The following is a 22,511-nucleotide window of genomic DNA, read 5'->3' as shown; positions in this document are numbered from 1 at the left end:
CTCTTCACTTTGGATGGCTTGTTTTCCCATGACATATATATTCCGTTCAGACTACGAAGAATGGCAACCACTTGAGGCATTCATTGGAAAGTTTGATGTGGTTCATGAAAATATAGGCAAGCTCTTGCATGATGGAGAGTCCTCCTCATCTTTGCGACAGAGAAATATGTATTGGTACAATGCACGTTACATTACTTCCAAAAGAAAAGCATCGTTTGGCCATCTTGAATCCATTGTAGCACCACACCTGGACGAGATTCACTGTGGCATGGAGGATGCCAAGACATTGACATCTTTCAAGGAAAAGATCATAAAAGATATGGCCATGGCAATGAAGTTCACATTTGGATCCAAATGGTCCAGGTTATCTTGGTTTATGCCTTTACACATTTTCGCTCAATGTTTTAAAACTGTCCGAATGCATAGAAGTGCTACTATGTGGACTTGTCAGAATGTTGATGCAAATGTGCTTGAGGATTTGCTTGGTAAGAATTGGGATTTAAGGACAGGTCAACAGAATGGTGATCTGTTTCGGTGTTATGCATCAAAGACAGTGTTGTGGCAAGATATCACATCGCACGGCAAGTATTCTATTTGGCATTCCAATATAGGCGTTGGAAAAAGACAGGTGACACTTGGTTACTCCTTGATTCCAATGCAGAAGACACCGATGTGACTTTATCTATTGAACTTGATCGTGAAGATTTGAAGTATGTGAATGTTACCTCACAATGGACACTCAAGGACGTGCGGGAACACCTTCTGGTCATGGAAGGCCTTTTCGAGTCTTTTATCTTTTTGCTGGATGGTAGAAGGGTGCCTAAGCGCCAAGAGAAGTGCTTATGTAGTGAGAAATTCATCCCTCCTGCAAAATTGCAGATCACAAGTCATTTTGTGGGGAGATAATGTATCAATATAATTGAACAATGGATTTACTCTCTTGAAAGTCAATTCAAATTGTCTCTTTCCACTTTGTTCTTTGCATTGGTTATGAGAATTAATTTTTATAATAGTTTTTTTTTTGAATTCTTTTTAAAGAAATGGTATACATATAAACGAGCCTTCATACTATTGATCCTCACTTTACCTTTTCACCTTCCACAGCCTCCACTCATCTTCATCCAACTACTCCATCCAACTACTCACTTTCTTCACACATTCTATTACCCTCTTGACTATGGACTCTGCAAGGCTTGCCTTCAATGAGTTCCTCTCTCGGACCCCACTCAGCCATAGGGAGGATGAGCTCTTCAAGGTCTTTGACAAGACCTTGGATGTGCTCAGCACATACATGGGAGCTAGGGAGGACTTTGAGGAGCTCATCCTCTACATGCAGACTCATTTCAAGGATTTTGCATACTAGCTTGATGAGTCTGCAAAGAGATGGGTTCCCATTGACTACCTTTTGTTCATCCATGATTATGACTCTCGGTTTGAGAAGCAGTTGCAACGTTTCTGTGTGCAACTCCTTGAACATGGGTTTAGGGTTGTGGACCCTGATGTCCACATAGATCTAGGAATTGTAGGAAGTACAGGCACAAAATTCCTTTCCTAGAAAATGACTTTCATTTTCCTGCTCCAGGAGGGACACATGGATGAGGAAGGTTCATCCTCAAAACCTCCCACTACTGCTACTACCTTACATGTCCCTGCAGAGGACTATGCCTTCTTTGAGGAGCTGCCAGTTGATATGCAAAGAGAGGAGGAGGAAGCATCCCAAGCACTGCAGCTACTACTGCATGCTTCCGAGGGGCAAGCTCGTTCCACCAATGAGGCTTCCACATCAGGAACCCCCCCTGATATCCCTTCGATGGACATATGGAGCCTTCCTCCCCTCATAGTGGAAGGTCAACAGTACCTCTTCCTCCACGACATTGAAACACTTTTCAACTTACGTGAGGATGAGACACTTGGTGTGTTATGTGGGTTTGATGTGGACACCAGCGTGGAGGAGCCTGGTATGTTGGATTATTCAGAGCAATCCCTTGAAGAATACCTTGCTACAATGCTGGCGATCATGAAATCCACAGACACAACTATCTACCATGCCTTGCTAGATGCTATCCCCACACCCCCTCCTCAATCAGCCGAACCCCATGCCTCATTCCAAGGTTCCATCAACATCGCCCAAGAGGAGGCTATGGATCGGGACCAAGCTGATACAGTGAGTATAATTGAATCATTCTTGTGATATCTTCTAGCTTACACCATTTCTTTTGGTTTGCTAATTGAATGTTATTACATTGCCATAGGAAGTGGTGGAAGTGGACGAGTTTTGTGCTCGGAGAGACCAAACACGAACTGTGTTTGGTCATGATGCAGCACTGGCATGCTATCTTGGCCAAGTACTTGGCCAGATAGTTGTGCTTCATAGCAAGTCTTTCCCGAGAGGAAAATCAGAGCTGCTAAAGTGCAAAGCCCTTTCACGGGTGATAGGGCATTCCAATATTAACCGGAATGCAGACAAAGTTATTCTAGTGCATCGAGCAGCAGCCCTGAATGCATTTGTTGCCAATATTCATGGGATGGCATTAATAGTAAGTGCAAAAGTGCTAGGCACCGACGGAAGTTGCGAAGCCCTCACATCTAATTTTTGGGATAGGAGATTATTAGTGAAATCCAAGGAAATAATTGCCATTGCCATGAAGCACAAGGACAGATTGTAGTCCAATGTATATCTTTTGTAATGGATACTATTTTGTAATAGAAACATTCTTGTAAAGGATACTCTTGCAATGTATATTCTTGTTCAATGGAAACTATGTTGTATTGAATACTTTGTATCAATGTTTGTACTTGTGTGCTTTAAGTCCTATCTAATTTTTTTTACTCTGCCAATGAAAATTACTCCTAGTTATGCACAGAAACTATGATACTTGAAATTTTTACAAAAAATCATTGATCAATACCAGTGAGTGAAAATAACTAAGATTGAAAATTGAAAATATATTGCATGAAAAGAAAGGTGATTTATATTACATGAAGAATGCTAAAAATAGTTTATTGTACCTTTAGAAAACTGAGATTGGAAATTGAAAATATATTGCATGAAAAGAAGGCTGATCTATTTTACATGAAGAATGCTAAAAATAGTTTTTTGTACCCAGAAAAATCAAAACCCGGCACGGCGCAACCAAACCCATTCCAATACTGATGGAATGGGTCTGGTCGCATCATGGCAGGTTTGCATGTTTTTGCGTCTTTTTCCCTTGGTGAACATTTTTTTATTCTATCACAACTAGTTATGCATAAAAACTATGATACTTGAAATTTTGACAAAAAATCATTGAACAACAGCAATGAGTGTAAATAATTGAGATTGTAAATTGAAAATATATTGCCTGAAAAGAAAGCTGATATATTTTACATGAAGAATGCTTAAAATAGTTTGTTGTACCCTAAAAAATCATATTCCGCCACGGCGCAACCAAACCAACTCCAATGCTGGTGGAATAGGTCTGGTCGCGCCGTGGCGGGTTTGCCTTTTTTTTGTCTCTTTCAAGCCTTTTTGAATATATTTTTATTCTGTCACAACTCCTACTTATGCATAAAAGCTGTGATACTGGAAAATGTGACAATAAATCAGGAATTAAGACTAATGTTTTCAAATAACTAAGATAGGAAACTACATATATATTGCATAAATCAACACCAAGAATGCGAAGAGCTGAGATAGGAAACTGCTTATATATTGCATGGAAAGAAAGTCAAGATTACAATGCCTGAGCAACTCCAAAAGGCAATGGTCAGATTCTATGGACAAAAGCAAAACGGTATGTTGATCTCCATAATACATTGGATATACCAAGGTTTTTTTATTGTGCTTCTCTTGTACCATTAGCAATTTACGTTGCCCTTGTTAGTTCTGTCTTTTGCATAGATTGTCTTGGCAAGTTGGTGTTCGTTATCAAAATGGATGAAGCTCAATTGGTTAAAGAACACAACCTTGAGCGGGTGAGCATTTGCCTCATGAACAAAGCCTTGCAGTTTGCTCAAGGGGATGAGGAAGTAGTACAAGACTTCTCGGTGCAATCGGAGAGAGACATATGGTGGCTCGCAACTTTTGAAACTCCAAAAGAGTGCCATGAGACATTGAAGTGGTTTTTTCAAAGAGCTGGCATAGCAGAGATTATTAAAAGGCAAGAGGAAGGGCAAACACCGGTGGTGGATGGCCATGGCACATTTCAAGTCATCTTGCCGGTGACTTGAAAACATTGAAGTGCTTGTTTGGTTGTGACACAGGAGCCTCTGCCAAACTCACATGCCTTTATTGCATGTCTTTCCAGAAGACCCAAAAGGGAGGCTTGCAATGGGAGAATGGCATTCTCTCTTATGACCAACATCTAGCCCCTGATCATGACAAGAAAGATTCAAAGTGGTATCCCATCTTGCCCATCTCGCTAGAGAGAGTACATATATGTACCCTACATGCAGAACTACGCATACTTGACAAGTTGTTATGCTTGCATCTTGTTTATGCTTGGACTTTGATCCCCACTGAATTGTCGGCACATTGTATTTCCCAGGCCGAGAAGTTACTTTTAGATATGGGATTCCATGGTGGTGTTACCTAAAAAAAATGAACTCTTGTAAATGTAATAAGTAAGTGTGTGAATGCATGTGTGGCATTAGTTTCATAGAATATTACATGACCATGGCCCTATGGTTGAGGTGGCAAGGAGCTCCATGTACCACCCTCCATGTAGGCAAGCATCTTTTGAATTATGCATATAGGTTAAAGTGTGTGCATTATAATATGCATAAATGTGATGAGATGGAGGAGCATCTTGAATAGGTCATACCTCCACCTCACCCACATTTAAAGAGAGGGAAGCTAGTCAATGGTCCAATAATATAAATAATTTGGGAGGACAAGATCCATGAGTCACCATGGGCCAAGGTACATAAAATATTAGGAGGGGAGGGATTGAGGTGGCAAAGCATCATTGTGCCAACCCATCCAAAATATAAAATAAAGGGGATCAAATCAAAGGGGCTAAGATATGGTTTGGAGCATAGGGAAAAAGAAGCCCAACTATTGTCGTTTACAAAAATTTGCTCATGTAAGTGGCTTTGTAAAGATGTTAGCAACTTGCTCCTCAATCTCTTATGCTACAAATAAATCCAAGAATCTGTCCTTGATCACAAACGATAATGGACCTCTAAATGTTTGAGTTTAGCCTTAAATTTTTGATTCTTTGCCAATTCTATGCTACTCACCTTGTCATCACAATATATCACTACCTTGCCTAGCCAAATTGACTAATTTTTTTTTTAACCCTACTCCTTCACATGCATCAATTATAACTCCTCCTCTATATTGAGCTTCTTTACTAATGCAACTATGGATTACTTTTTATTGTTCAAACTTATCATTGCTCTTCCAGCTATAAAAGCATAGTCAATAGTAGTTTGTAGATCTTTAATTAGAGGAACTATTGCCCTAATCTGCATCTATATAGCCATTAAGAAATATAATACAACAACAAAGAAGGCATATTATGCCTCGTAGCATTTTATATTATGTAATACATTGATGGGAATTGTTTAGTGCATCCTAATATTTTGAAAAATGAGACATTTGAGTGTTTTTCTAAAAGTAGGGAGATGCTAATCATGTGAGTTCATTAGAAGGATATATTAAATTTATTTTTTATCACATTTTCAATTACAAAAAGTGCTATAAGAAAGATTCTTGGGAAATTTTTAAAATTTGAATGGAAAAAGTGTGCATTTTATTGTTGAAGAAGACAAAAATAAGGGATTTAAAAAATAGACCTTGCTCATGTAAGTGGCTTCGTAAAGATGTTAGCAACTTGCTCCTCAATCTCACGTGCTACAAATAAATCCAAGAATTTCTCCTTGATCGCAAATGATAATGGATCTCTAAGTGTTTGCATTTTGCATTAAAATTTTGATTCTTTGCTAATTCTATGCTACTCATATTGTCATCACAATATATCACTACCTTGCCTAGCCAAATTAGCTAAACTTTTTTTAAACCGTACTCCTTCACATGCATCGATTACAACTCCTCTATATTGAGTTTCTTTACTAATGCAACTATGGATTACTTTTTATTGTTCCAATGTATCACTGCTCTTCCAACTATAAAAGCATAGTCATTAGTTGTTTGTAAACCTTTGATCAAAGGAAATATAAAAGCATAGTTAGTAGTGGTTTGTAAACCTTTGATAAGAGGAACTATTGCCCCATTCTGCATCTATATAGCCATTAACAAATATAATTCAACAACAAAGAAGGCATATTACACCTCGTAGCATCTATATTATGTAATATTTTGATGGGAATTGTTTGGTGCATCCTAATATTTTGAAAAATAGTACATTTGAGTTTTTTTAAAAACTCAGGGGGTGGCTATCACGTAAGTTCATCTGAAGGATATATTAAATCAATTTTTTCTCTCATTTTCAATTACAAAAGAGTACTATAAGAAAGATTCTTGTGGAGAATTTAAAATTTGAATGGAAAAAGAGTGCATTTTATTGTTGAAGAAGACACAAATAAGGAATTTAAAAAATAGACCTTGCATGCATATGGTACATAGCGTTTATATATACTGGATGCCCATCCCCCCTCGAATTTTTAAAACAATGCAAAAGCTTACCTCAGATTATCTATTGCAACATAGAGACTACATGCTTGGTACACATGACATGCAATGATTTTACATGTGCCCTAGGGAAATGCAACTCCTTGAATGACAAAGGTTTGTCTACTTAGAAGTGTTCACTAGTGTATGCGATAACATGACTTTGAAATAGTTTTCAACTTCATATACCATCAATTAGTTATTGATTTTTACATGTGCCCTAGGAAAATGCAACTCCTTGAATGCCAAAGGTTTGTCTACTTAGAATTGTACGCTGGTGTACCCAAGAACATGACTTTGAAATAGTTTTCAACTTCATATACCATCAATTAGTTACAGATTGTCACCTCTTCATCAAAACATAGTGAAAATTATATTCTTAGGGTATGCTAAATGTACAAGTTCATCACTTGGCTAGGCTCGAATGTGGTTTTGAGATTCAATTCGGTAGCAGTCGGATATTGAGTTTAAGGAGATTTGCAAGTCTTTAACCCGCAAAAGCCACTCCACCACCTCCCTCATGGAAGGCCTATCGTTCGGAGACCCTTCGCAGCATCGAAGACCAAGCCTTAAGAGCAAACCTATCTTTTCTTCCATATTATTCGCTCTTCCACCTGAAGCTTCAGACCTCATTGTGCGGTCTACTGCCTCCAATGGCTGCCCTTGTGAAATAGCAGAGCGTGCCCATGTTACTAGAGTTTCTCCACCACTAAACATGTTGCTTGTCGGCCGATGGCCTGATAACATCTCCAAGATCAACACACCATAGCTGTACACATCTGCTTTAGGAGTTACTCGAACGGGGTTGGCGCATTCTGTGGAATACAACCAGTACATTTTGGTGAGAGGGTGGCAACATCGTGCTTTTGAAGAGCGAAACACTACGCATAAACCTTATATATTGGACAACTATATAATTAATCAGAGCTGCTTCTCAGTAGACAAGCATAGAATTATATAGCTTACCAGGGGCCATGTAGCCGATCGAACCTCTCAACACAGATGACGTCGTTAGGGAGGCACTTATTGAGCTGCAAAACCTTGAAATTCCAAAGTCGCATACAAATGGTTCCATGCTTTCATTCAGCAAAACGTTGCTCGGTTTGAGATCGTGATGCAAGATTGGATCACTCCCGCAGTCATGGTGTAAGTAGCTCATGGCTTGTGCAATGCCCACTGCTATGTTGATCCTTGTCGACCAATCCAGCTCACAAGTCTCCTTCTCGTGCAAGTGCTCATCTAAGTTTCCATTGGGAATGTATTCCAATATCAGTGCCTTCCTGGCAGAACTGAGAACACCACCTAATATTTTCACCAAATTTCTGTGACGAACTTTACCCAGTGTCCGACATTCTGCAAGGAAGAACCTCTTGATTCTATCATCATCCACCGAACCCGTCAGGGTCTTGACAGCAATAGGTTTGCCATTTGGCATAATTCCCTTGTGTACTATGCTGGAACCCCCGATCCCTATGATGTTACCTTCACTGAACCCGTTTGTCGCATTCCAGAGTTCTGCTTCCGTCAAATGTAAGTGTTCCTCTCGCAAAGCACCTAAACCTGATACCCCGCTTTGCCGTCGTAGTTCTGATCTCCAAAAACAAGCTCCGACGATTGCAATTGTAATTATGAGAAAAACTACACCCCCAGAGGCGATGGCAAGCACGAATGCCACATGCCTGCTCAGCCCCTTCCCAATTGTGTCGGAGCCCTCGGATGTATTGCCCTTCCCACTCGAATTGCAAGCCGGTAATGGCGAACCGCACAATCCAGGGTTGCCCAGATACGAGGCATTTGTGAACGTAGCGAATTGATTTCCTTCTGGTATCTTTCCCGAGAGATGGTTATTAGAGACATTGAAATTATTAAGTGCATACATTGTGGTTAGACTGGACGGGATATCGCCATCTAAGCCGTTATTTGAAAGATCCAAAGTCTCTAGATTCGACAAGTGGCCAAAATTTGCAGGAATATTACCACGTAGACCATTATTGGAAAGGTTGAGGTACCGCATGCCAATCAAGGATCCTAGATCAGAAGGGATCTCGCCGCTCAGTTGATTTCTCGACAGATCCAACGATGCCATCCCCGCAATAAGATGAAAGTACGGTAAAACATTGCCTTTCTCAAAAATCTGTAAGTTGCGGAGATAGAGACTTTGGGAACCCGTCAGGTTGGAAGCGGTCGAATTCCGGAAAGCCGGGAGGCCGAAGACATGTGGAAGACTGCCTGTGAATTGGTTGCTGGAGAGGTGAATCACCTGGAGTGTTTCCGAAAAATTGAAGATCCATTGCGGTATAGCTCCATGCAAATGGTTGTTTGAAACAATCATTATGTGCAGTTTTGTCATTTTACTCAGATCAGGTATCAACGTCCGTGATAAATGGTTGTTTCCTAGATCGAGAACAGCCAAGCTGGAGCAGTTTCCAAGTGAGTTGGGAAGAGCACCAGAGAAACGATTGTCCGACAGATCCAAGAGCTGAAGCTGGGTGAGATTTCCCAAGGCTGGGGGAATGGCACCACTGAGACGGTTGTCTGAGAATTTGATAAGCTGAACAGCAGCTAGTTCTCCGAGCTGAAGAGGCAGGTTGCCAGAAAGAACATTCCCCGACAAGTCCAAGGCTGAAAGATGCATGTTTACTTTTCGGAAACGGTGTCCTTGAACATCCACACTTCCGAGAGAGAAGTTCACAGTTAGTAGGTCAAAGAATTGCGGAAAAGTGCTGGAAGGATTTGATAGCGAAAAACCTATGCTAGAAGCAGGCCTAGAAAGAATCGGCAAATTGAAGTGAGGGATGCTGCCGGAAAGTCGGTTGCGTGACAGATCAATAAAGCGAAGTTTGCCGAAAGCACTTCCATTTGTAAAATCAGGAATGTTTCCCTTAAGATGGTTGGACCCAAGGGCTAGAACAGCGAAATAGGTGGCAGACGACAGCTTTGGTAGCCAAGGGTTTAATTCACCAGAGAGCTTGTTCACAGTCAGGTTGAGGAATCCTAATTGCGAGCAGTTGGCTATGGACTGAGGTACAGTGCCTGTGAAAAAGTTATTTTCGAGGGAAAGGAAATAAAGTGATGTCGACAACTTTTCCGGAAGCGCTCCCGCGAAGTTATTGTATCCAAGAGAAAGGCTCCAAAGTGCTGTGCAATTCTCGAATACGCGTGTAATTGTGCCAGAGAAAACGTTAAAGGACAAATCCAAGTTCCATAAGTTGCTGCAAGAAAAGACTTCCGTGGTTCTGAGAGGTCCTGTAAAATGATTTGACGCAAGATTGAGATAAGCAAGGATGCTGCCGTTAGTAAGGACATGGGCTGGAAAAGAACCAGCCAACGAGTTGGAGCTTAGGTCCAGCTGGTGAAGATATGGAGACGTTCCAATAAGAGAGTGAAAAAGAGCATCCGGCACGTAACCGGTGAGGTTATTGTTGGACAAATCTAGAACCGTCAGAGAGGTGAGGTTGGCAAATGAAGTTGCAATGGTGCCCGTGAGGAAGCAGGATCGTAAGTAAACGGCTCTTAAAGGAAGGGTGAAAAGCCACATGGGTATACTGCCGAGAACAAGCTGATTATCAGAGAGGTCTAGCAAGAGCAGGTTGGAGAGGTTAGAAAACGTAGGTGGGATATTACCAATGAGGTTGTTGCTTTGAAGGAAAAGATATTGGAGGCTGGATACACGTCCCAAAGATGAAGGGATACGACCCTTGAAGCCCGACTCGCGGAGATCTAGAAAACGCAGTCTGACCAGGGAGTCAAGGCAGGAAGGCAGCTTGCTGGGAATGAAGGTCATTTCCCCGAGAAGCAACACTTCCAACAAGGATAGTGAGCAAAGAGACAGTGGCAGGTGGCCCGTGAGGGAGTTGCCCTGCAAGCCGAGGAAGACGAGATGCGAGAGTGAACCGATAGTGGATGGAATCCGACCTGTAATTGCGTTCCCACTAAGGTCCAGATATTGCAAATGAGAAAGGGATTGTGTAAGGTTTGGTGGGAGAGAGCCATAGAATTGGTTGTAGGAGAGGTCGAGGTGGTGAAGGCGAGTGAGGTTGAAGAAGAAGCAAGGGGGCAATTCACCGGCGAGGGAGCAAGTTTGTGCGGAGACGTAGGTGAGGTTAGAGAGGGAGCACAAGCAACTAGCTATAGCAACTTCAACCTGGGAAGTCGAGGGGGAGGGAGAGCCCAGGTAGTCGATTTGCAGAGTTTCCAGACTGGCGAGGGAACAAGCGGAAGAGATCAAGACAACAAGGCCAGTAGCAGTTATAGGAGTACTGATAGCGAGGCCGATGAAGGTGAGATTGAGGGAAGTTACTCGGTGGAGGGCGTCACATTGGATGCCTTGCCAGAGGCAGCAATTGGGAAGCGGCTGGTGTTGGGAAGAAGAAGAGTGTAACAAGGGCCAGAATCGGTTGAGGAGGGGGGAGAGGGCATGGCGGATGGCGAGCAGTGCTGGCAGATCAGCATGGCTGCATGCGGCATGCGACGTGAGAGTGGCGGATGATGCATTCTGTAATACAAGTAATAGGAGAAGCATGAGGCCAAGCTGCTTCATCTTCAGTGCAGTGAGGTGAGGTGCTTGTGGCATGCCTTGTGTGCATAGAGCATCTATATACACACACAAAATATATATATATCTATACATTACACACACACACATATATGTATATGTATATGTCTATATGTACATATATCTATATTGCTTCTTTTTCATTGCATTGAGGTGCACTTGAGCCAATGTGTGTCAGTGTGTTGTTGTAGTAATTTCTCGCATTGCAGAGCCCTTGAGGGTTTTGTGCATCCTATGTGTAAGGAGCAGACTTTGAATAATGGCTGTTTCCATGGGTAGCTAAGTATAGGGCCCCATGATTTTAAACTTGTAAATTTGCTAGATGCCTTAGAATTGATGCTTTAAAGAGGAGAAGTCAAGATTTTAAAATGTGAAAAGTGAAGGTGCAAGAATTTCGATGTGTGTGGAAAGAGTTATGAAGAAATGAGAAGAGTTTAAACTTCATGAATCCAAAAATTGAATTTGAAATGTAGAGATGTTGGATTAGTGTGCCATTTAAAAATAGTTTTCAAATTACATATCGTGGAGACACATGGCAAAACAATTTAAAGAGAAAGTGACACAACTATATTTCATAATCTATGCTGAAAAAAAATATCTAGAATTATATATATATATATATATATCATATATATGCATTGCCCATGCCACCCCACTCCATGAAACATCCATTTTTTATCTTGCCAATGTCACCACTAGGCTCCAAATTCCATGGAGAGTCCCCCCCCCCCAAAAAAGGACAAATGATTACTCCCTTATTGGTTGTCCATTTCCTCAATCAATCTTGCACATACATTTTCTTGCATGGACAACTACCTAGGAAAGGCATGTCAAAGATTCCACATTATGCACTATGACCCTTCACAAGGATTCCACTCACCCTATACTACACATTGTGACAATAATGCAATAACCATCCTTCAACAACATGTGGCTCTACTGTAGTCAAGTGTTGTGATCAATGAACCTTTTATCTATGCGTCCACCTAGAGCCACATTATATTGGTTGTCCATTCCATGAATAATACAGGGAATAGAAATTTAGTGTCAATGGGACCTAGTCTATCCCTTGAATAATGGAGCATGACCCTCGATAAGGATTTCACACACCCTTGACTATGCACTATGATCAATTATGCAAAAGTAGTCCTTGAACAAGAAGTGGCTCTACTATACTCAATGGTCATGGGGAGTACACCTTTATAGCCAATATCCTAGTCCATTCCTTTAATACTGGACCATGACCCTCAACAAGGATTCCACAAACCGTAGACTACACACTATGATGAATAAGGCATAAGATGTCCTTGAACAACATGTGGCTCTACTATAGTCAAGGGTCCACATCGATGCACTTTTGTCCAAGGGTCCACCTAGAGGCACATTACACTAGCAGTATGTTCCTTGAATAATGTGGCTTTTGGTCTTGGAGATGGCATACGCTTGTGTAGAAAGCTAGATAAGGACATCAACTTAACAACAAATTAGGGAATATACATTCAATATCATTGATTCCCTAGCCTGTTGCCTTGAATAATGTATCTAGATAACCTAGATAAAAGTTATAGTGACCACACATCCACAAGTTGTTCAGGTAAGGCCATCTTCATCAACATTCTTTCCATTATCTCTCGCATCATAGATACCATTGGAAATCTCCATGTTTTTATCTATTTCATCAGATATTAGATTACTACAACTAGAAACTTTGATCGTGTACCACCATCCCACCTATGATATTGACACATTTAAAAAAACTATTAAAAAAGGAAAGATCTTTTAAGATCTTTTTGAACCAGATGTACTCCCCTCTTCATGCATTTCTTGGTACAAAATAAAAGTACCAAAACTTGGTAAAATATGCAAGCCAAAAATCCACTCTCATCGACTTTCCTTCAATGTGGCATTAGGGCCATTATAAATCATTTGAAATTGGATCACATCAATAATGATTCTAGTAGTGAAATGTATAACTTTGAAACTTCTAAGATATCTTATATAGCCCTGCAATAATTTCATGTTGCAATAAGATATGCATACCCTCATCTTGCTTAATTATCTTCAATGAAGCTATCCTTGATGCACATTAAAAGGTTGTGCTCTCTGAATTGATGTGTTCCACATGAAAGTGTTACCCTATGTTGCCTAGCAACCATATTAGTGCACTATATTTTTTATACTAAAAGAAAATAAAACTCAAGAAGATAAAGTCAAAACTCAAAATGCATGATCCGTGAAAGTGTTAGGGTTGAATTTTGCATAATAATGGTAGGTATTTTCATAAATCAAGAGGTCACTTACGTGCCAATGGTATTCCATTTCTATCTCCCACTCTCGATCGGTTACTTTCTTCTCATTGATTGGTCTTCCTAAAGAGTGCCTTGTAGTAGCAAATGAATGTCCATATCATTGGGGAGAAAGCAAGATCTATTGCATTTTGTTGTGCTTCATGAAGAATGTCCTATAGCCAATGAATGCCCATATCACTAGTGAGACATTAGGGAAATTTAGACTCAAAAAGGGCCCTTTCATTAGGGAACTTAATTTTAGGCCTAATACAAAAATTAGAAACCCACCAATAAGGAGGCTCCAATAATTGGAGGAAACCAATCTAGAGGCCTCTGATTGATGGGGAGATCTATTCATTAGGGGAATTCTGGAGTCAAAATGGGCCCTTTTGATTAGGGAGTAATCTTTTCTCTAATACAAAGTTTTAAAATCCACCAATGAGGAAGCTCCAGCATTTAACATATGAGTGAAACCATCCTTGGTCTCAGATCGATGGATAGGCCTATCACCCTAAAACTAGTATGGCAACTTGGTCCTCACTCCCACATGCACCTTGTTTTTTGTGCCCCACCATTAGCCTTAATATTTATTCCCTTCAGCCCACCATTTGAGTCTCATGGACCCCCCCCCCCCCCAAAAAAAAAAAAAAAGTTGAACTTTAAAAAAAGTTTCCAAAAACACCCAAAAATCTCCCCAAAGACCTCTCAAACTGCTCCCATGCACCCAAGCCACTTTCCAAGGTGAAAACTACACTCTCTCCTGTTTCAAAGTGTGCCCAAGATGCAACACCTACTCCATTCCACAATGGTCAAGCATTCCCCATCAACAAAACCATACCTACTCCATTCACAATGGTAAAGCATTTCCCTTCAACAAAATTAAGAACGTCTATTGTATCTTGTGTTTGCCACTTTGTGAGGGATGAAAGTGGTGTGTGGACTCCTCAAGAGTTCAAGGTTATGTCATTGGCTACGATGCAACCCTCTGCAATAGTTCCACACAAGGTTCCTAGAAAGGATCAAGGGAACAAGTTGAAGAATTGGAAAGGATGTATTCTTTGTTTTGAAAATACATGAAAGGGCTTGAGGGCAAGGGTTCAACATGTGTACATGGCATGAGATTTGTGCTTGAATACTTTTGATGTTGGAGCTCGCTTTCCTCTTCATTGTGAGTACAATCTATTGATTATTATATTATGTTGATATTTATCTTATTGCTTGTTTCTTTGATTCATTTGAATGTCTATTTGCTCAATCTATGTGTTCTAGCATCTAACAGGATATGGTGTGGATGGAAAGAGAGAGAGAGAGAGAGAGAGAGAGAGAGAGAGAGAGAGAGAGAGGGAGAGAGAGAGAGAGAGAGAGATGAATTTCAATGCATGTTTCCTCCTCATTGTAATTACGCTTTATTGTTTATTGCATTATGTGAATATCTATCTTACTTGCTTGTTTCTTTGATTCATTTCAATGCATGTTTCCTAATCTTGGTGTTCTGTATATTTGTGTGTGTGTGTGTGTGTGTGTGTGTGTGTGTGTGTGTGTGTGAGAGAGAGAGAGAGAGAGAGAGAGAGAGAGAGAGAGAGAGAGATTTTGCTTGGCTCTGCATGCAATATTTCGAGACTCTAATATGAACATTTCTTTCCATTGCAATATTCAAGAGTTAAATGTTTCCTAGGCAGGGTGTTGCCTTCTTGGTCAATTCGGGTATGTACCATTTTAATGCAAGTTACAAGTGCCCCGTAGAGATGGAGTTTACGGAAGCATTTATTAGCTTCCACCTCTGACATTTGACAATGTAGAATAGGCTATCCTTCACTTGCTCACTATAGATGACTTTAGGATGTGGATGAATAATAATATCCAAGCATCTATGAAATTCACATTTGGTTCAAAGTCCATTAGTGTAAGCTAGTTCATGCCGAGTTCAGTATTTGTTTATTTCTTTAAATTGGTATCAATTCACCACACAAAGACCATGTGGGTTTGTAAATAAATGTTACAAAAAGTATTGGACAATGTCCTATATCCAGGTTGGGATACAAAGGAAGTTGTTTTGAAAGGGCATTTGTTTAGATGTGTAATTTCAAAGGAGGAAATAGTTGCAAGGTACCAATTCACACGTGGGAGTTTTTCTATGTGATATTCATATAGATGTTAAAAGAACAATCATGATACTTGGATTGCTTTGAATTGTGAGGTTGAGAACACCACAATGATTGAAATAGACATGCTAAATGGTGACATATTTTGCATCTTGTGTATGTTTCTTCTCTAGAAGTCAATGAGAGTTGGAGGTTTAAGCACGCTAGAGAATTTTCAGCATAACCTTGGAGAACTCCAAATTTCATTTCACATTAAATGGGAAAGACATGCACAAAAGACTTGAAACTACATCAATGATTGCCCAATGGAAGCCACCATGTAGAATTGTTCTTTAATTGAATAATGAATAGACCTATACAAGAAATTAAAATTTTCTTTTTTATGGAAAGGCTTGTAATAGAAATATTTTCGATACAAATGGAATACTTTTTTGGTGATACTATTGTGTATTAAGTAAGAACTATTGCAGGTTACCCGTTTATAGATTCCCTCTTGAAATTGTAAGTTTTTACGAATATTTTCGAACAATGCTATAATTTACAATATATTTTGTAAAATTCACTACAGTTATAATGCTTTAAAACAATAAAAAATGTGTAAAAGAACAAAGTAAAATCAACCTTGATTATGAAAAGTAAACGATATGAAAGGGTGGTTTATTTTGAAATTCTTATAATTTTCAACTCGCTTTCAAAAGTCTTGATTGAGACAAATTCTTTCTTCAATTTTATGAAAGTAATATTTTATACGAGTCCCTATGGCAACCATGTACTTTTTGTTAAGAAAAATGGAAGCTTAATCATAGAAGGCAAACTATTGTATTATTTTTTTCATATTGGTCGGTATCCTAATTATATATATTGGAGGATACTTGAGTATATAGGTACCAAAAAATATTAGAATAACTTAGTGCTTTAGAAACATACTATATTTAAATAAGGTTGTGCATTGAACAAGGTAAAATAAAAAAATAATGGGGGGATTTTTATTCATGCAAGAGAGTGTGTTGCTTTATCCTTTTTCTACCTTTCACACAATGCAGCCTAAAAAAGTCTAGGCCACATGTTTTGCCTAGGAAATTATGAGCCTATATTGCTCCCTCTTTAAAAACCCCACCCATGCTTTGTTCTCATTGTCATGGCCTGGGTCAGGGACTACAATCCAACAAAGAGCGATTTTGAAAATGATAAGGATGAGGAGGAGAAACTAGAGTCAGAGGAGGAAGAGGAAGAGAACAAATAAGGAGAAGAGGAGGAATGTATTGAGGATCGCATCAACAAGGATCTAGAGTGCAAGCAAGAGAAGAAGAGGAAGAAGAGGACGAATGTAGCGAGGGTCACATCAACAAGAAGCTAGAGTGCGAGCAAGAGAGAAAGCAGGTTCAAGAGAGGTAGCATCAACAATAGCTGTGACATTGTGATTGAGTGAAGCATCCTCCTCTCATCTAATGATTTTATAAATAAGCCTTAACTTTAAGGCATGAATAATGTACATATAGACCGAATCATTATAACCTTGATGTATACAGTATGTATGGTTTGAATATAGCAAATTTCCTTGCATTGTATTTATAATAGACGAGATACATTTTTGTTTTATAAAATCTAATCTTACATGTCAATCTATTTCTAAAATCTTTTCTTTTTAGCAAATTATTTTTTTAAAGGGAAGTTATAATCTCTTTCAATCCAAGTTTTTGCAAGTTCATTGAAAAAGCACCCCAAAATTGCTTGCTTAGTCCAAGAGGGTGTTGACTGCATGCTCGTCCAATCCCCAATATTGGATGAGTGGCAAGTTGCATAGAAATCCAACACTTGGGATCAGGTTTGTGTGTAGCTAGCTACTATTCTTGGATTAGCACTAATCTAAGATTAGTTCAACTTCACACTAATCCAATCCTTGGTTTCTTGAAGCCAACAGTCTTCAAAGGCACAGAATAAAAAATATTGGATTTTTAATGAAGGAATTGAAAACTCCACAAGCTAATCGAAACCTCGAGAGATGGGTCATCGTAAAGCTCTCTAGCTATCCAAAAACTTCATTGTCTAAAGATGGGAAAGGAGGACTCCTATTCATCCCTACCTCAAGCCGTGATCAAGATTCCCTACTCCCCCTTACAATGAGTTCCCTCTTCAAGTAAAGGCTGAAACAACAACACAGCTTGCAAGCTCTTAGGAAGGTGGCCCGCATGATCTAGTTTGATTGAAGATAGTGTGAAGGTAGTCTATGGGTGGTAGAAAATTGAGCAAAATGGATTTTGGAAGGGGCAAACAAAACTTTAGAAGCAAAGGTGTGGAAGTGTGGAAATGAAGATTAGACCAAAGGGTGATATTATTTATATTTAAGAGCATGATTGATCAGAGACCATGCTAATTTGATGCAAGCAAATGATTTGATTACATTTTTGGATTCTCTAAACTCATGATTCAATTATGTATATTGTTGGAATCTATGAAATGCAATTCACTTATGAGATCATAATATAATGTGCAATTAAAAAAATCATTTTTATCATCATGAGTACAAATTTGAGTTCTATCAAGAGTTTAAGGATTTTTTGAAAGCTGTACTTATTCTTTTTTGACCAATCAATAAATACGACTCTCTTTTTCTTCAAAAAAATAGAGTCGTATTTATTGATTGGTCAAAAAGAGAAGTACAACGTTCATCCTAAGCCAAGATCAAACTCTCTATGAGATTCGAAGTTGCATCACTTATAGCTTCCCTCTCCATATAAAAATGAAGCTGATTCCATATTGTCTCTTACCTTTAGGCTGGAGATTAGCAGACTCAAACCGCTGACATCTGCCATAGGGTAAGCTACCATCTCTCAGGCCTACCTGACTAATTCTACTATGGAGGTCGGTGATAGACAATGACTCCCCCCCAAACACGGCCTACAACTTTCATTGTACCGTGCTCTCTGAGGAGCAACTCTTCTTGAATTGAAAGGTGCCAAATTGAGATCCCATTCTAGGGATTCTTCTAGCCAGAGACTCCCGAGCTATGGTACAACCAAAAGCTAATACTATTGCCCCTTCCCCTCCTCATCCCTTCCCGACTCCCTAGTCTCGAGTCGTGATAATGAGTAGTTTACTTGCTCCTCTCCGAACCTTCCCGCCACCCAGAGCAAATCGCTAAAGCATTCCAGTTCTTGAATTGGGTTATATGGTCAGTCTGTGACCCCTGGAAGCCTTCTGCATCCCTGGGGCGATCTCGTAGTTCCTATGGGGTGGGGTCGATGAGGTCGGTCCATGGATTTTAGTTCCTTCTGCCACATTGTACGTAGGGAGTTGAAGAGAGATAGTCCATCAGGTTGTTCACAAGGGCTAGCTCGATCCCCCTTCCCTCGGGATCCAGATGAGGTAACCCCAAGGGAGCCCCGACTCCAACTATCGTCCATGTATGATCCATACTAGATCTAACCAACCACCCATCCTACCCCCCCTACATATTCGATCGTTCATCTTTGTCCCAGTAGAGTTTCTCAGTGGCATGCTCTGGTCCCCCTCCCCATCCCTAAGGAAAAGTTAGCCACTGATTTGCGTAAGAGATACTATCACTACTGCCTAGATAATTAGGCACCCAACCTATTGCTATGTTATCTAGGCAGTAGTGATAGTATCTCTTACGCAAATCAGTGGCTAACTTTTCCTTAGGGATGGGGAGGGGGACCAGAGCATAGTGATAGTAGTGATAGTGATGTTATCTAGGCAGTAGTGATAGTAGTGATATTGCACATGCTATATGGGGTTTTTACATAGTGGCCCCCCCAGGGTAACAAGGTAGTGAAAGCACTAGGGGCTACTAACCAAAAGAGGCAAAAGAAAAGACGGACTAGAAAGCCTTAGCTCACATGAATGGGAAGATGTGGACAAAGAAACTACTGAGAAACTATTATTATAGGTTGTGAACTTAGCTCAGATGTCCTCACATCTAAACAAAACAAAGTGAGGTAGAGAATCAATCCGCATTAGCTTGTCAGTGGGAAGATCTACAATGTTTCTATTAAGAGGGTGCATCGTCCACCTCTAGATCTAGTGTCTGGAAGAAGAGCTTTGGAGGTTAGGGCTCCCCATGCTTTGCATGTGAAGAATTTAAAAGTCAAAACAATATGAAAACATATGCACTTGTTGTGCATTTCATAGTTATGTAAATCCTTAGCAATGTCCCAAGAATGCTAGCTTTTGAGATGAGTATGCAGAGGTCTATGATTATTATGTCATTGGTGGATCATATTCACTAGAGACCATAAGACAATGAGTGTGGGAGAATCCAAATACTATCTTCTTCAAGTATAATAGCATATTGGAGAATTTGGGAATCTCCCAAGTCCCACTTTCAAGTAAGGGGTTAAGATTTGACCATGTGGCCAAAACTTGAACCCTTATTTGAAAGTGGGACTGGGAGGATTCCTTAGTATGGTGTTTAAGATGGATTCCACTTTCAAGTAATGGGTTAATATGTGGCCAAATCTTAACCATATTGGGAATTCCCAAATTGTGAGAAAATTTCCAAATTACCTAATATAGTGTTGTATGTGGAGTGTGAGGTGTATTAGGTTTATCCCTTGGAGAAGCAAAGCTTCTTACTTGGGATCATAACATCCAATCCCTTGGAGAAGCAAAGCTTCTTACTCGGGATCATAACATCCCAATATTGTCTTCTCCAAGTATGTGGAATGCATGGTGTATGGAGGTTTACCTCTTGAAGAAAGAAAGCTTTTGACTTGGGATAATAACAATGACAGTGACTACCATGCAAAAATGTCATTCATTTTTCCATCACGATTGTGAAGGCTATGTTGCTAAAAATGGGAAATTTGATGCCCAATTGAGGCGAGAATTCCTTATGGAAGTGGGAATTACGGTTCATGAATCTAAAAGATCAGATGATCTTCGCAAATATGATCCGGTCTTTTCAACTTGCCTTCAGAAAGGGCACTTACAAAATAAGATTTTCTCGAGGTGGGAGAACAAAGACCTTAAGATAAAATTTTCTCAAGGTGGGAGAACAAAGACCTTAAAAGGAAAAAGAATCCAAAAAGACAAGATTATGCCAATGTCATTTTGAAGAGCAAAGGGCATAAGATGGATGTCACTACCAAAAAACTTCCAGAGGATATGAAGCTATAATGACACACTTAAAAGCTCTAGCCCACTTTACCACAATGACACATTGATCTCCTCTTGGGCCCAACTTTTAGACCCCTCTTTTCTAGCATTAGCCTAACACTTGGGCCTAGTGGTTTCACCTAGGCATTGGATGCATTTCTAGGGACTTCTAGGAAGTATCGCTCCCCCTAGGCTAGTCCCCCAAGCCAAAGGTAGTCACGGTTACAAAATTCACATCCCTATGACATCTACTTTGCATCAATGATGACCAAGCCTCCTTGAGGCTATGACATGATGACTATCTACCAAGAAAACCTAGCCCTAGTGTTCCTCATGCCATCCAAACTAGCCCAAAGAAAATTCTAGACTAGTCGCCCGAGCCGACCCATGCAGCCCTTATGAAAACACTAGTAGGACGCGACATACCCGGCTAAGAGACCCGATTAGCCACAATATCCCTTCTTGGAAGAGATCTAGAATAGAAGCTTTTGCATGATGCTCTGTACAACCGGGACTATCTATTCCTCTACAGAAATGTCAATCTTCACATGACAGCCTAGGTATCTTGTTGTCTACCCTGGGAGGATCCAATGAAAGCCGAAGTCTGCACCCTAGTCTCAGATCTCTTGGACCTCCTCCATCCTTATGAAGAAGCTGATCAATTTAGTCAGTTGATCCGCCCCCCGAAGGCCTCGCAAATAGGTGGCTAGAGCTCCTATGATTGCCTCCAAGCTGGTTGTTGGCCTCTCCATGTACAATGCCATGTCATTTGCAAACTCTGAATCCAAAATCTCCTCCTCTTAACAGATTGAAAGCCTCATTCAGGTCATCCCTATGACCTCGAAGCACTGGAAATAGCCTAATGCCTTGTCTATGAAGAGGAAGAAGAAGGGGGCGAGGGGATGACCCCATCACACCGATGGGAGAGAGAGAGAAGGCCTCGGTCGTATGGCCATCAATGAGCACCTAGCTAGAGCTACTCGCATAGAGTGCTGAAATTCCACAGACCCAATGGTCTAAGAGGCCCATGTCTGCACATAGTGCTCTCCAAGAAGAACCACTCCAACATATCATAAGCCTTTGAGTGAGGGGATGTGACTCCTCTCTAGCCCCCAGTCTACGGCCTCCCAAAAAATGAAAATGTTGTCCAAGATGCTACGCTCTTGAACAAAGCTTGTCTGTGTGTCATGTGGATGATATCAGAGAGATGGTATCTTGGCTAATATATTATATGCAGTATCCAAAAGGGTGATCTAACTCCATTGGCAAATGTCCAACCTGTCCCCTCCCTTTGGGATCAATCAGATCCAACCCCAGAGCAGGGAGTGAAAGAGTGAGCAGGAGTCAAAAATATCTTGACAAGCCCACATCAGCAAGGTGGTAGGTAACAAGTCCCCCAAAATCTCCAAAAGAATACTGGAGTCGATTCATACTCTCTTGTGCACTTCTAGGGAGGGAGGGACTTAAGGGCCTCCCACAGCTCATCATCCGTAAACAGTGCCTCTAACTGTTTACTCAATTTCAATGGGACCATTGTCGTACCCTGATTCCAAACTGCCTCCCAAGCTAGGAGGACTGTGGGAGTCTCCTCCTCAGACTAGAACAGCTATCAATAGAAGTCGGTGGTTGCTCATCTCACAGTCTCTCGAGCTGGGTTCCTATTGATCTAGACCTCGCTGTCTTGAAGATCTGACTAGTCATCCTATCTCCCTACTTAATGAACCCATCTAGCGTGGAAAGAGTGGTATGAGAACTTGGCCCACTGAACCTCCATGCTTGGAGATCAAGCCTCATGCTCTTGTAGTGGTCACTAAACGACCACTAGGAGTCCGGATCCT

General features: G+C 40.5%; 1 protein-coding gene across 1 annotated transcript; it reads right to left on the bottom strand.

The window, feature by feature from the left end:
- Window positions 1–7,027: 7,027 nt before the first annotated feature.
- On the bottom strand, window positions 7,028–11,186 carry LOC147897427 (uncharacterized). The gene is made up of 2 exons (XM_087380880.1): window positions 7,580–11,186; window positions 7,028–7,428 (listed from the first exon to the last, which is right to left on the bottom strand). Exons 1-2 carry the CDS (start codon window positions 11,184–11,186, stop codon window positions 7,028–7,030), a joined length of 4,008 nt encoding a protein of 1,335 aa, XP_087237006.1.
- Between the last annotated feature and the right edge of the window lie 11,325 nt (window positions 11,187–22,511).

This window comes from Dipteris shenzhenensis, chromosome 10 (genome assembly GCF_047967505.1).
Source record: "Dipteris shenzhenensis isolate YYH24624 ecotype China chromosome 10, Dip_SZ_1.0, whole genome shotgun sequence".
Taxonomy (NCBI): Eukaryota; Viridiplantae; Streptophyta; class Polypodiopsida; order Gleicheniales; family Dipteridaceae; genus Dipteris; species Dipteris shenzhenensis.
This window is presented reverse-complemented; position numbering and strand designations above follow the sequence as displayed.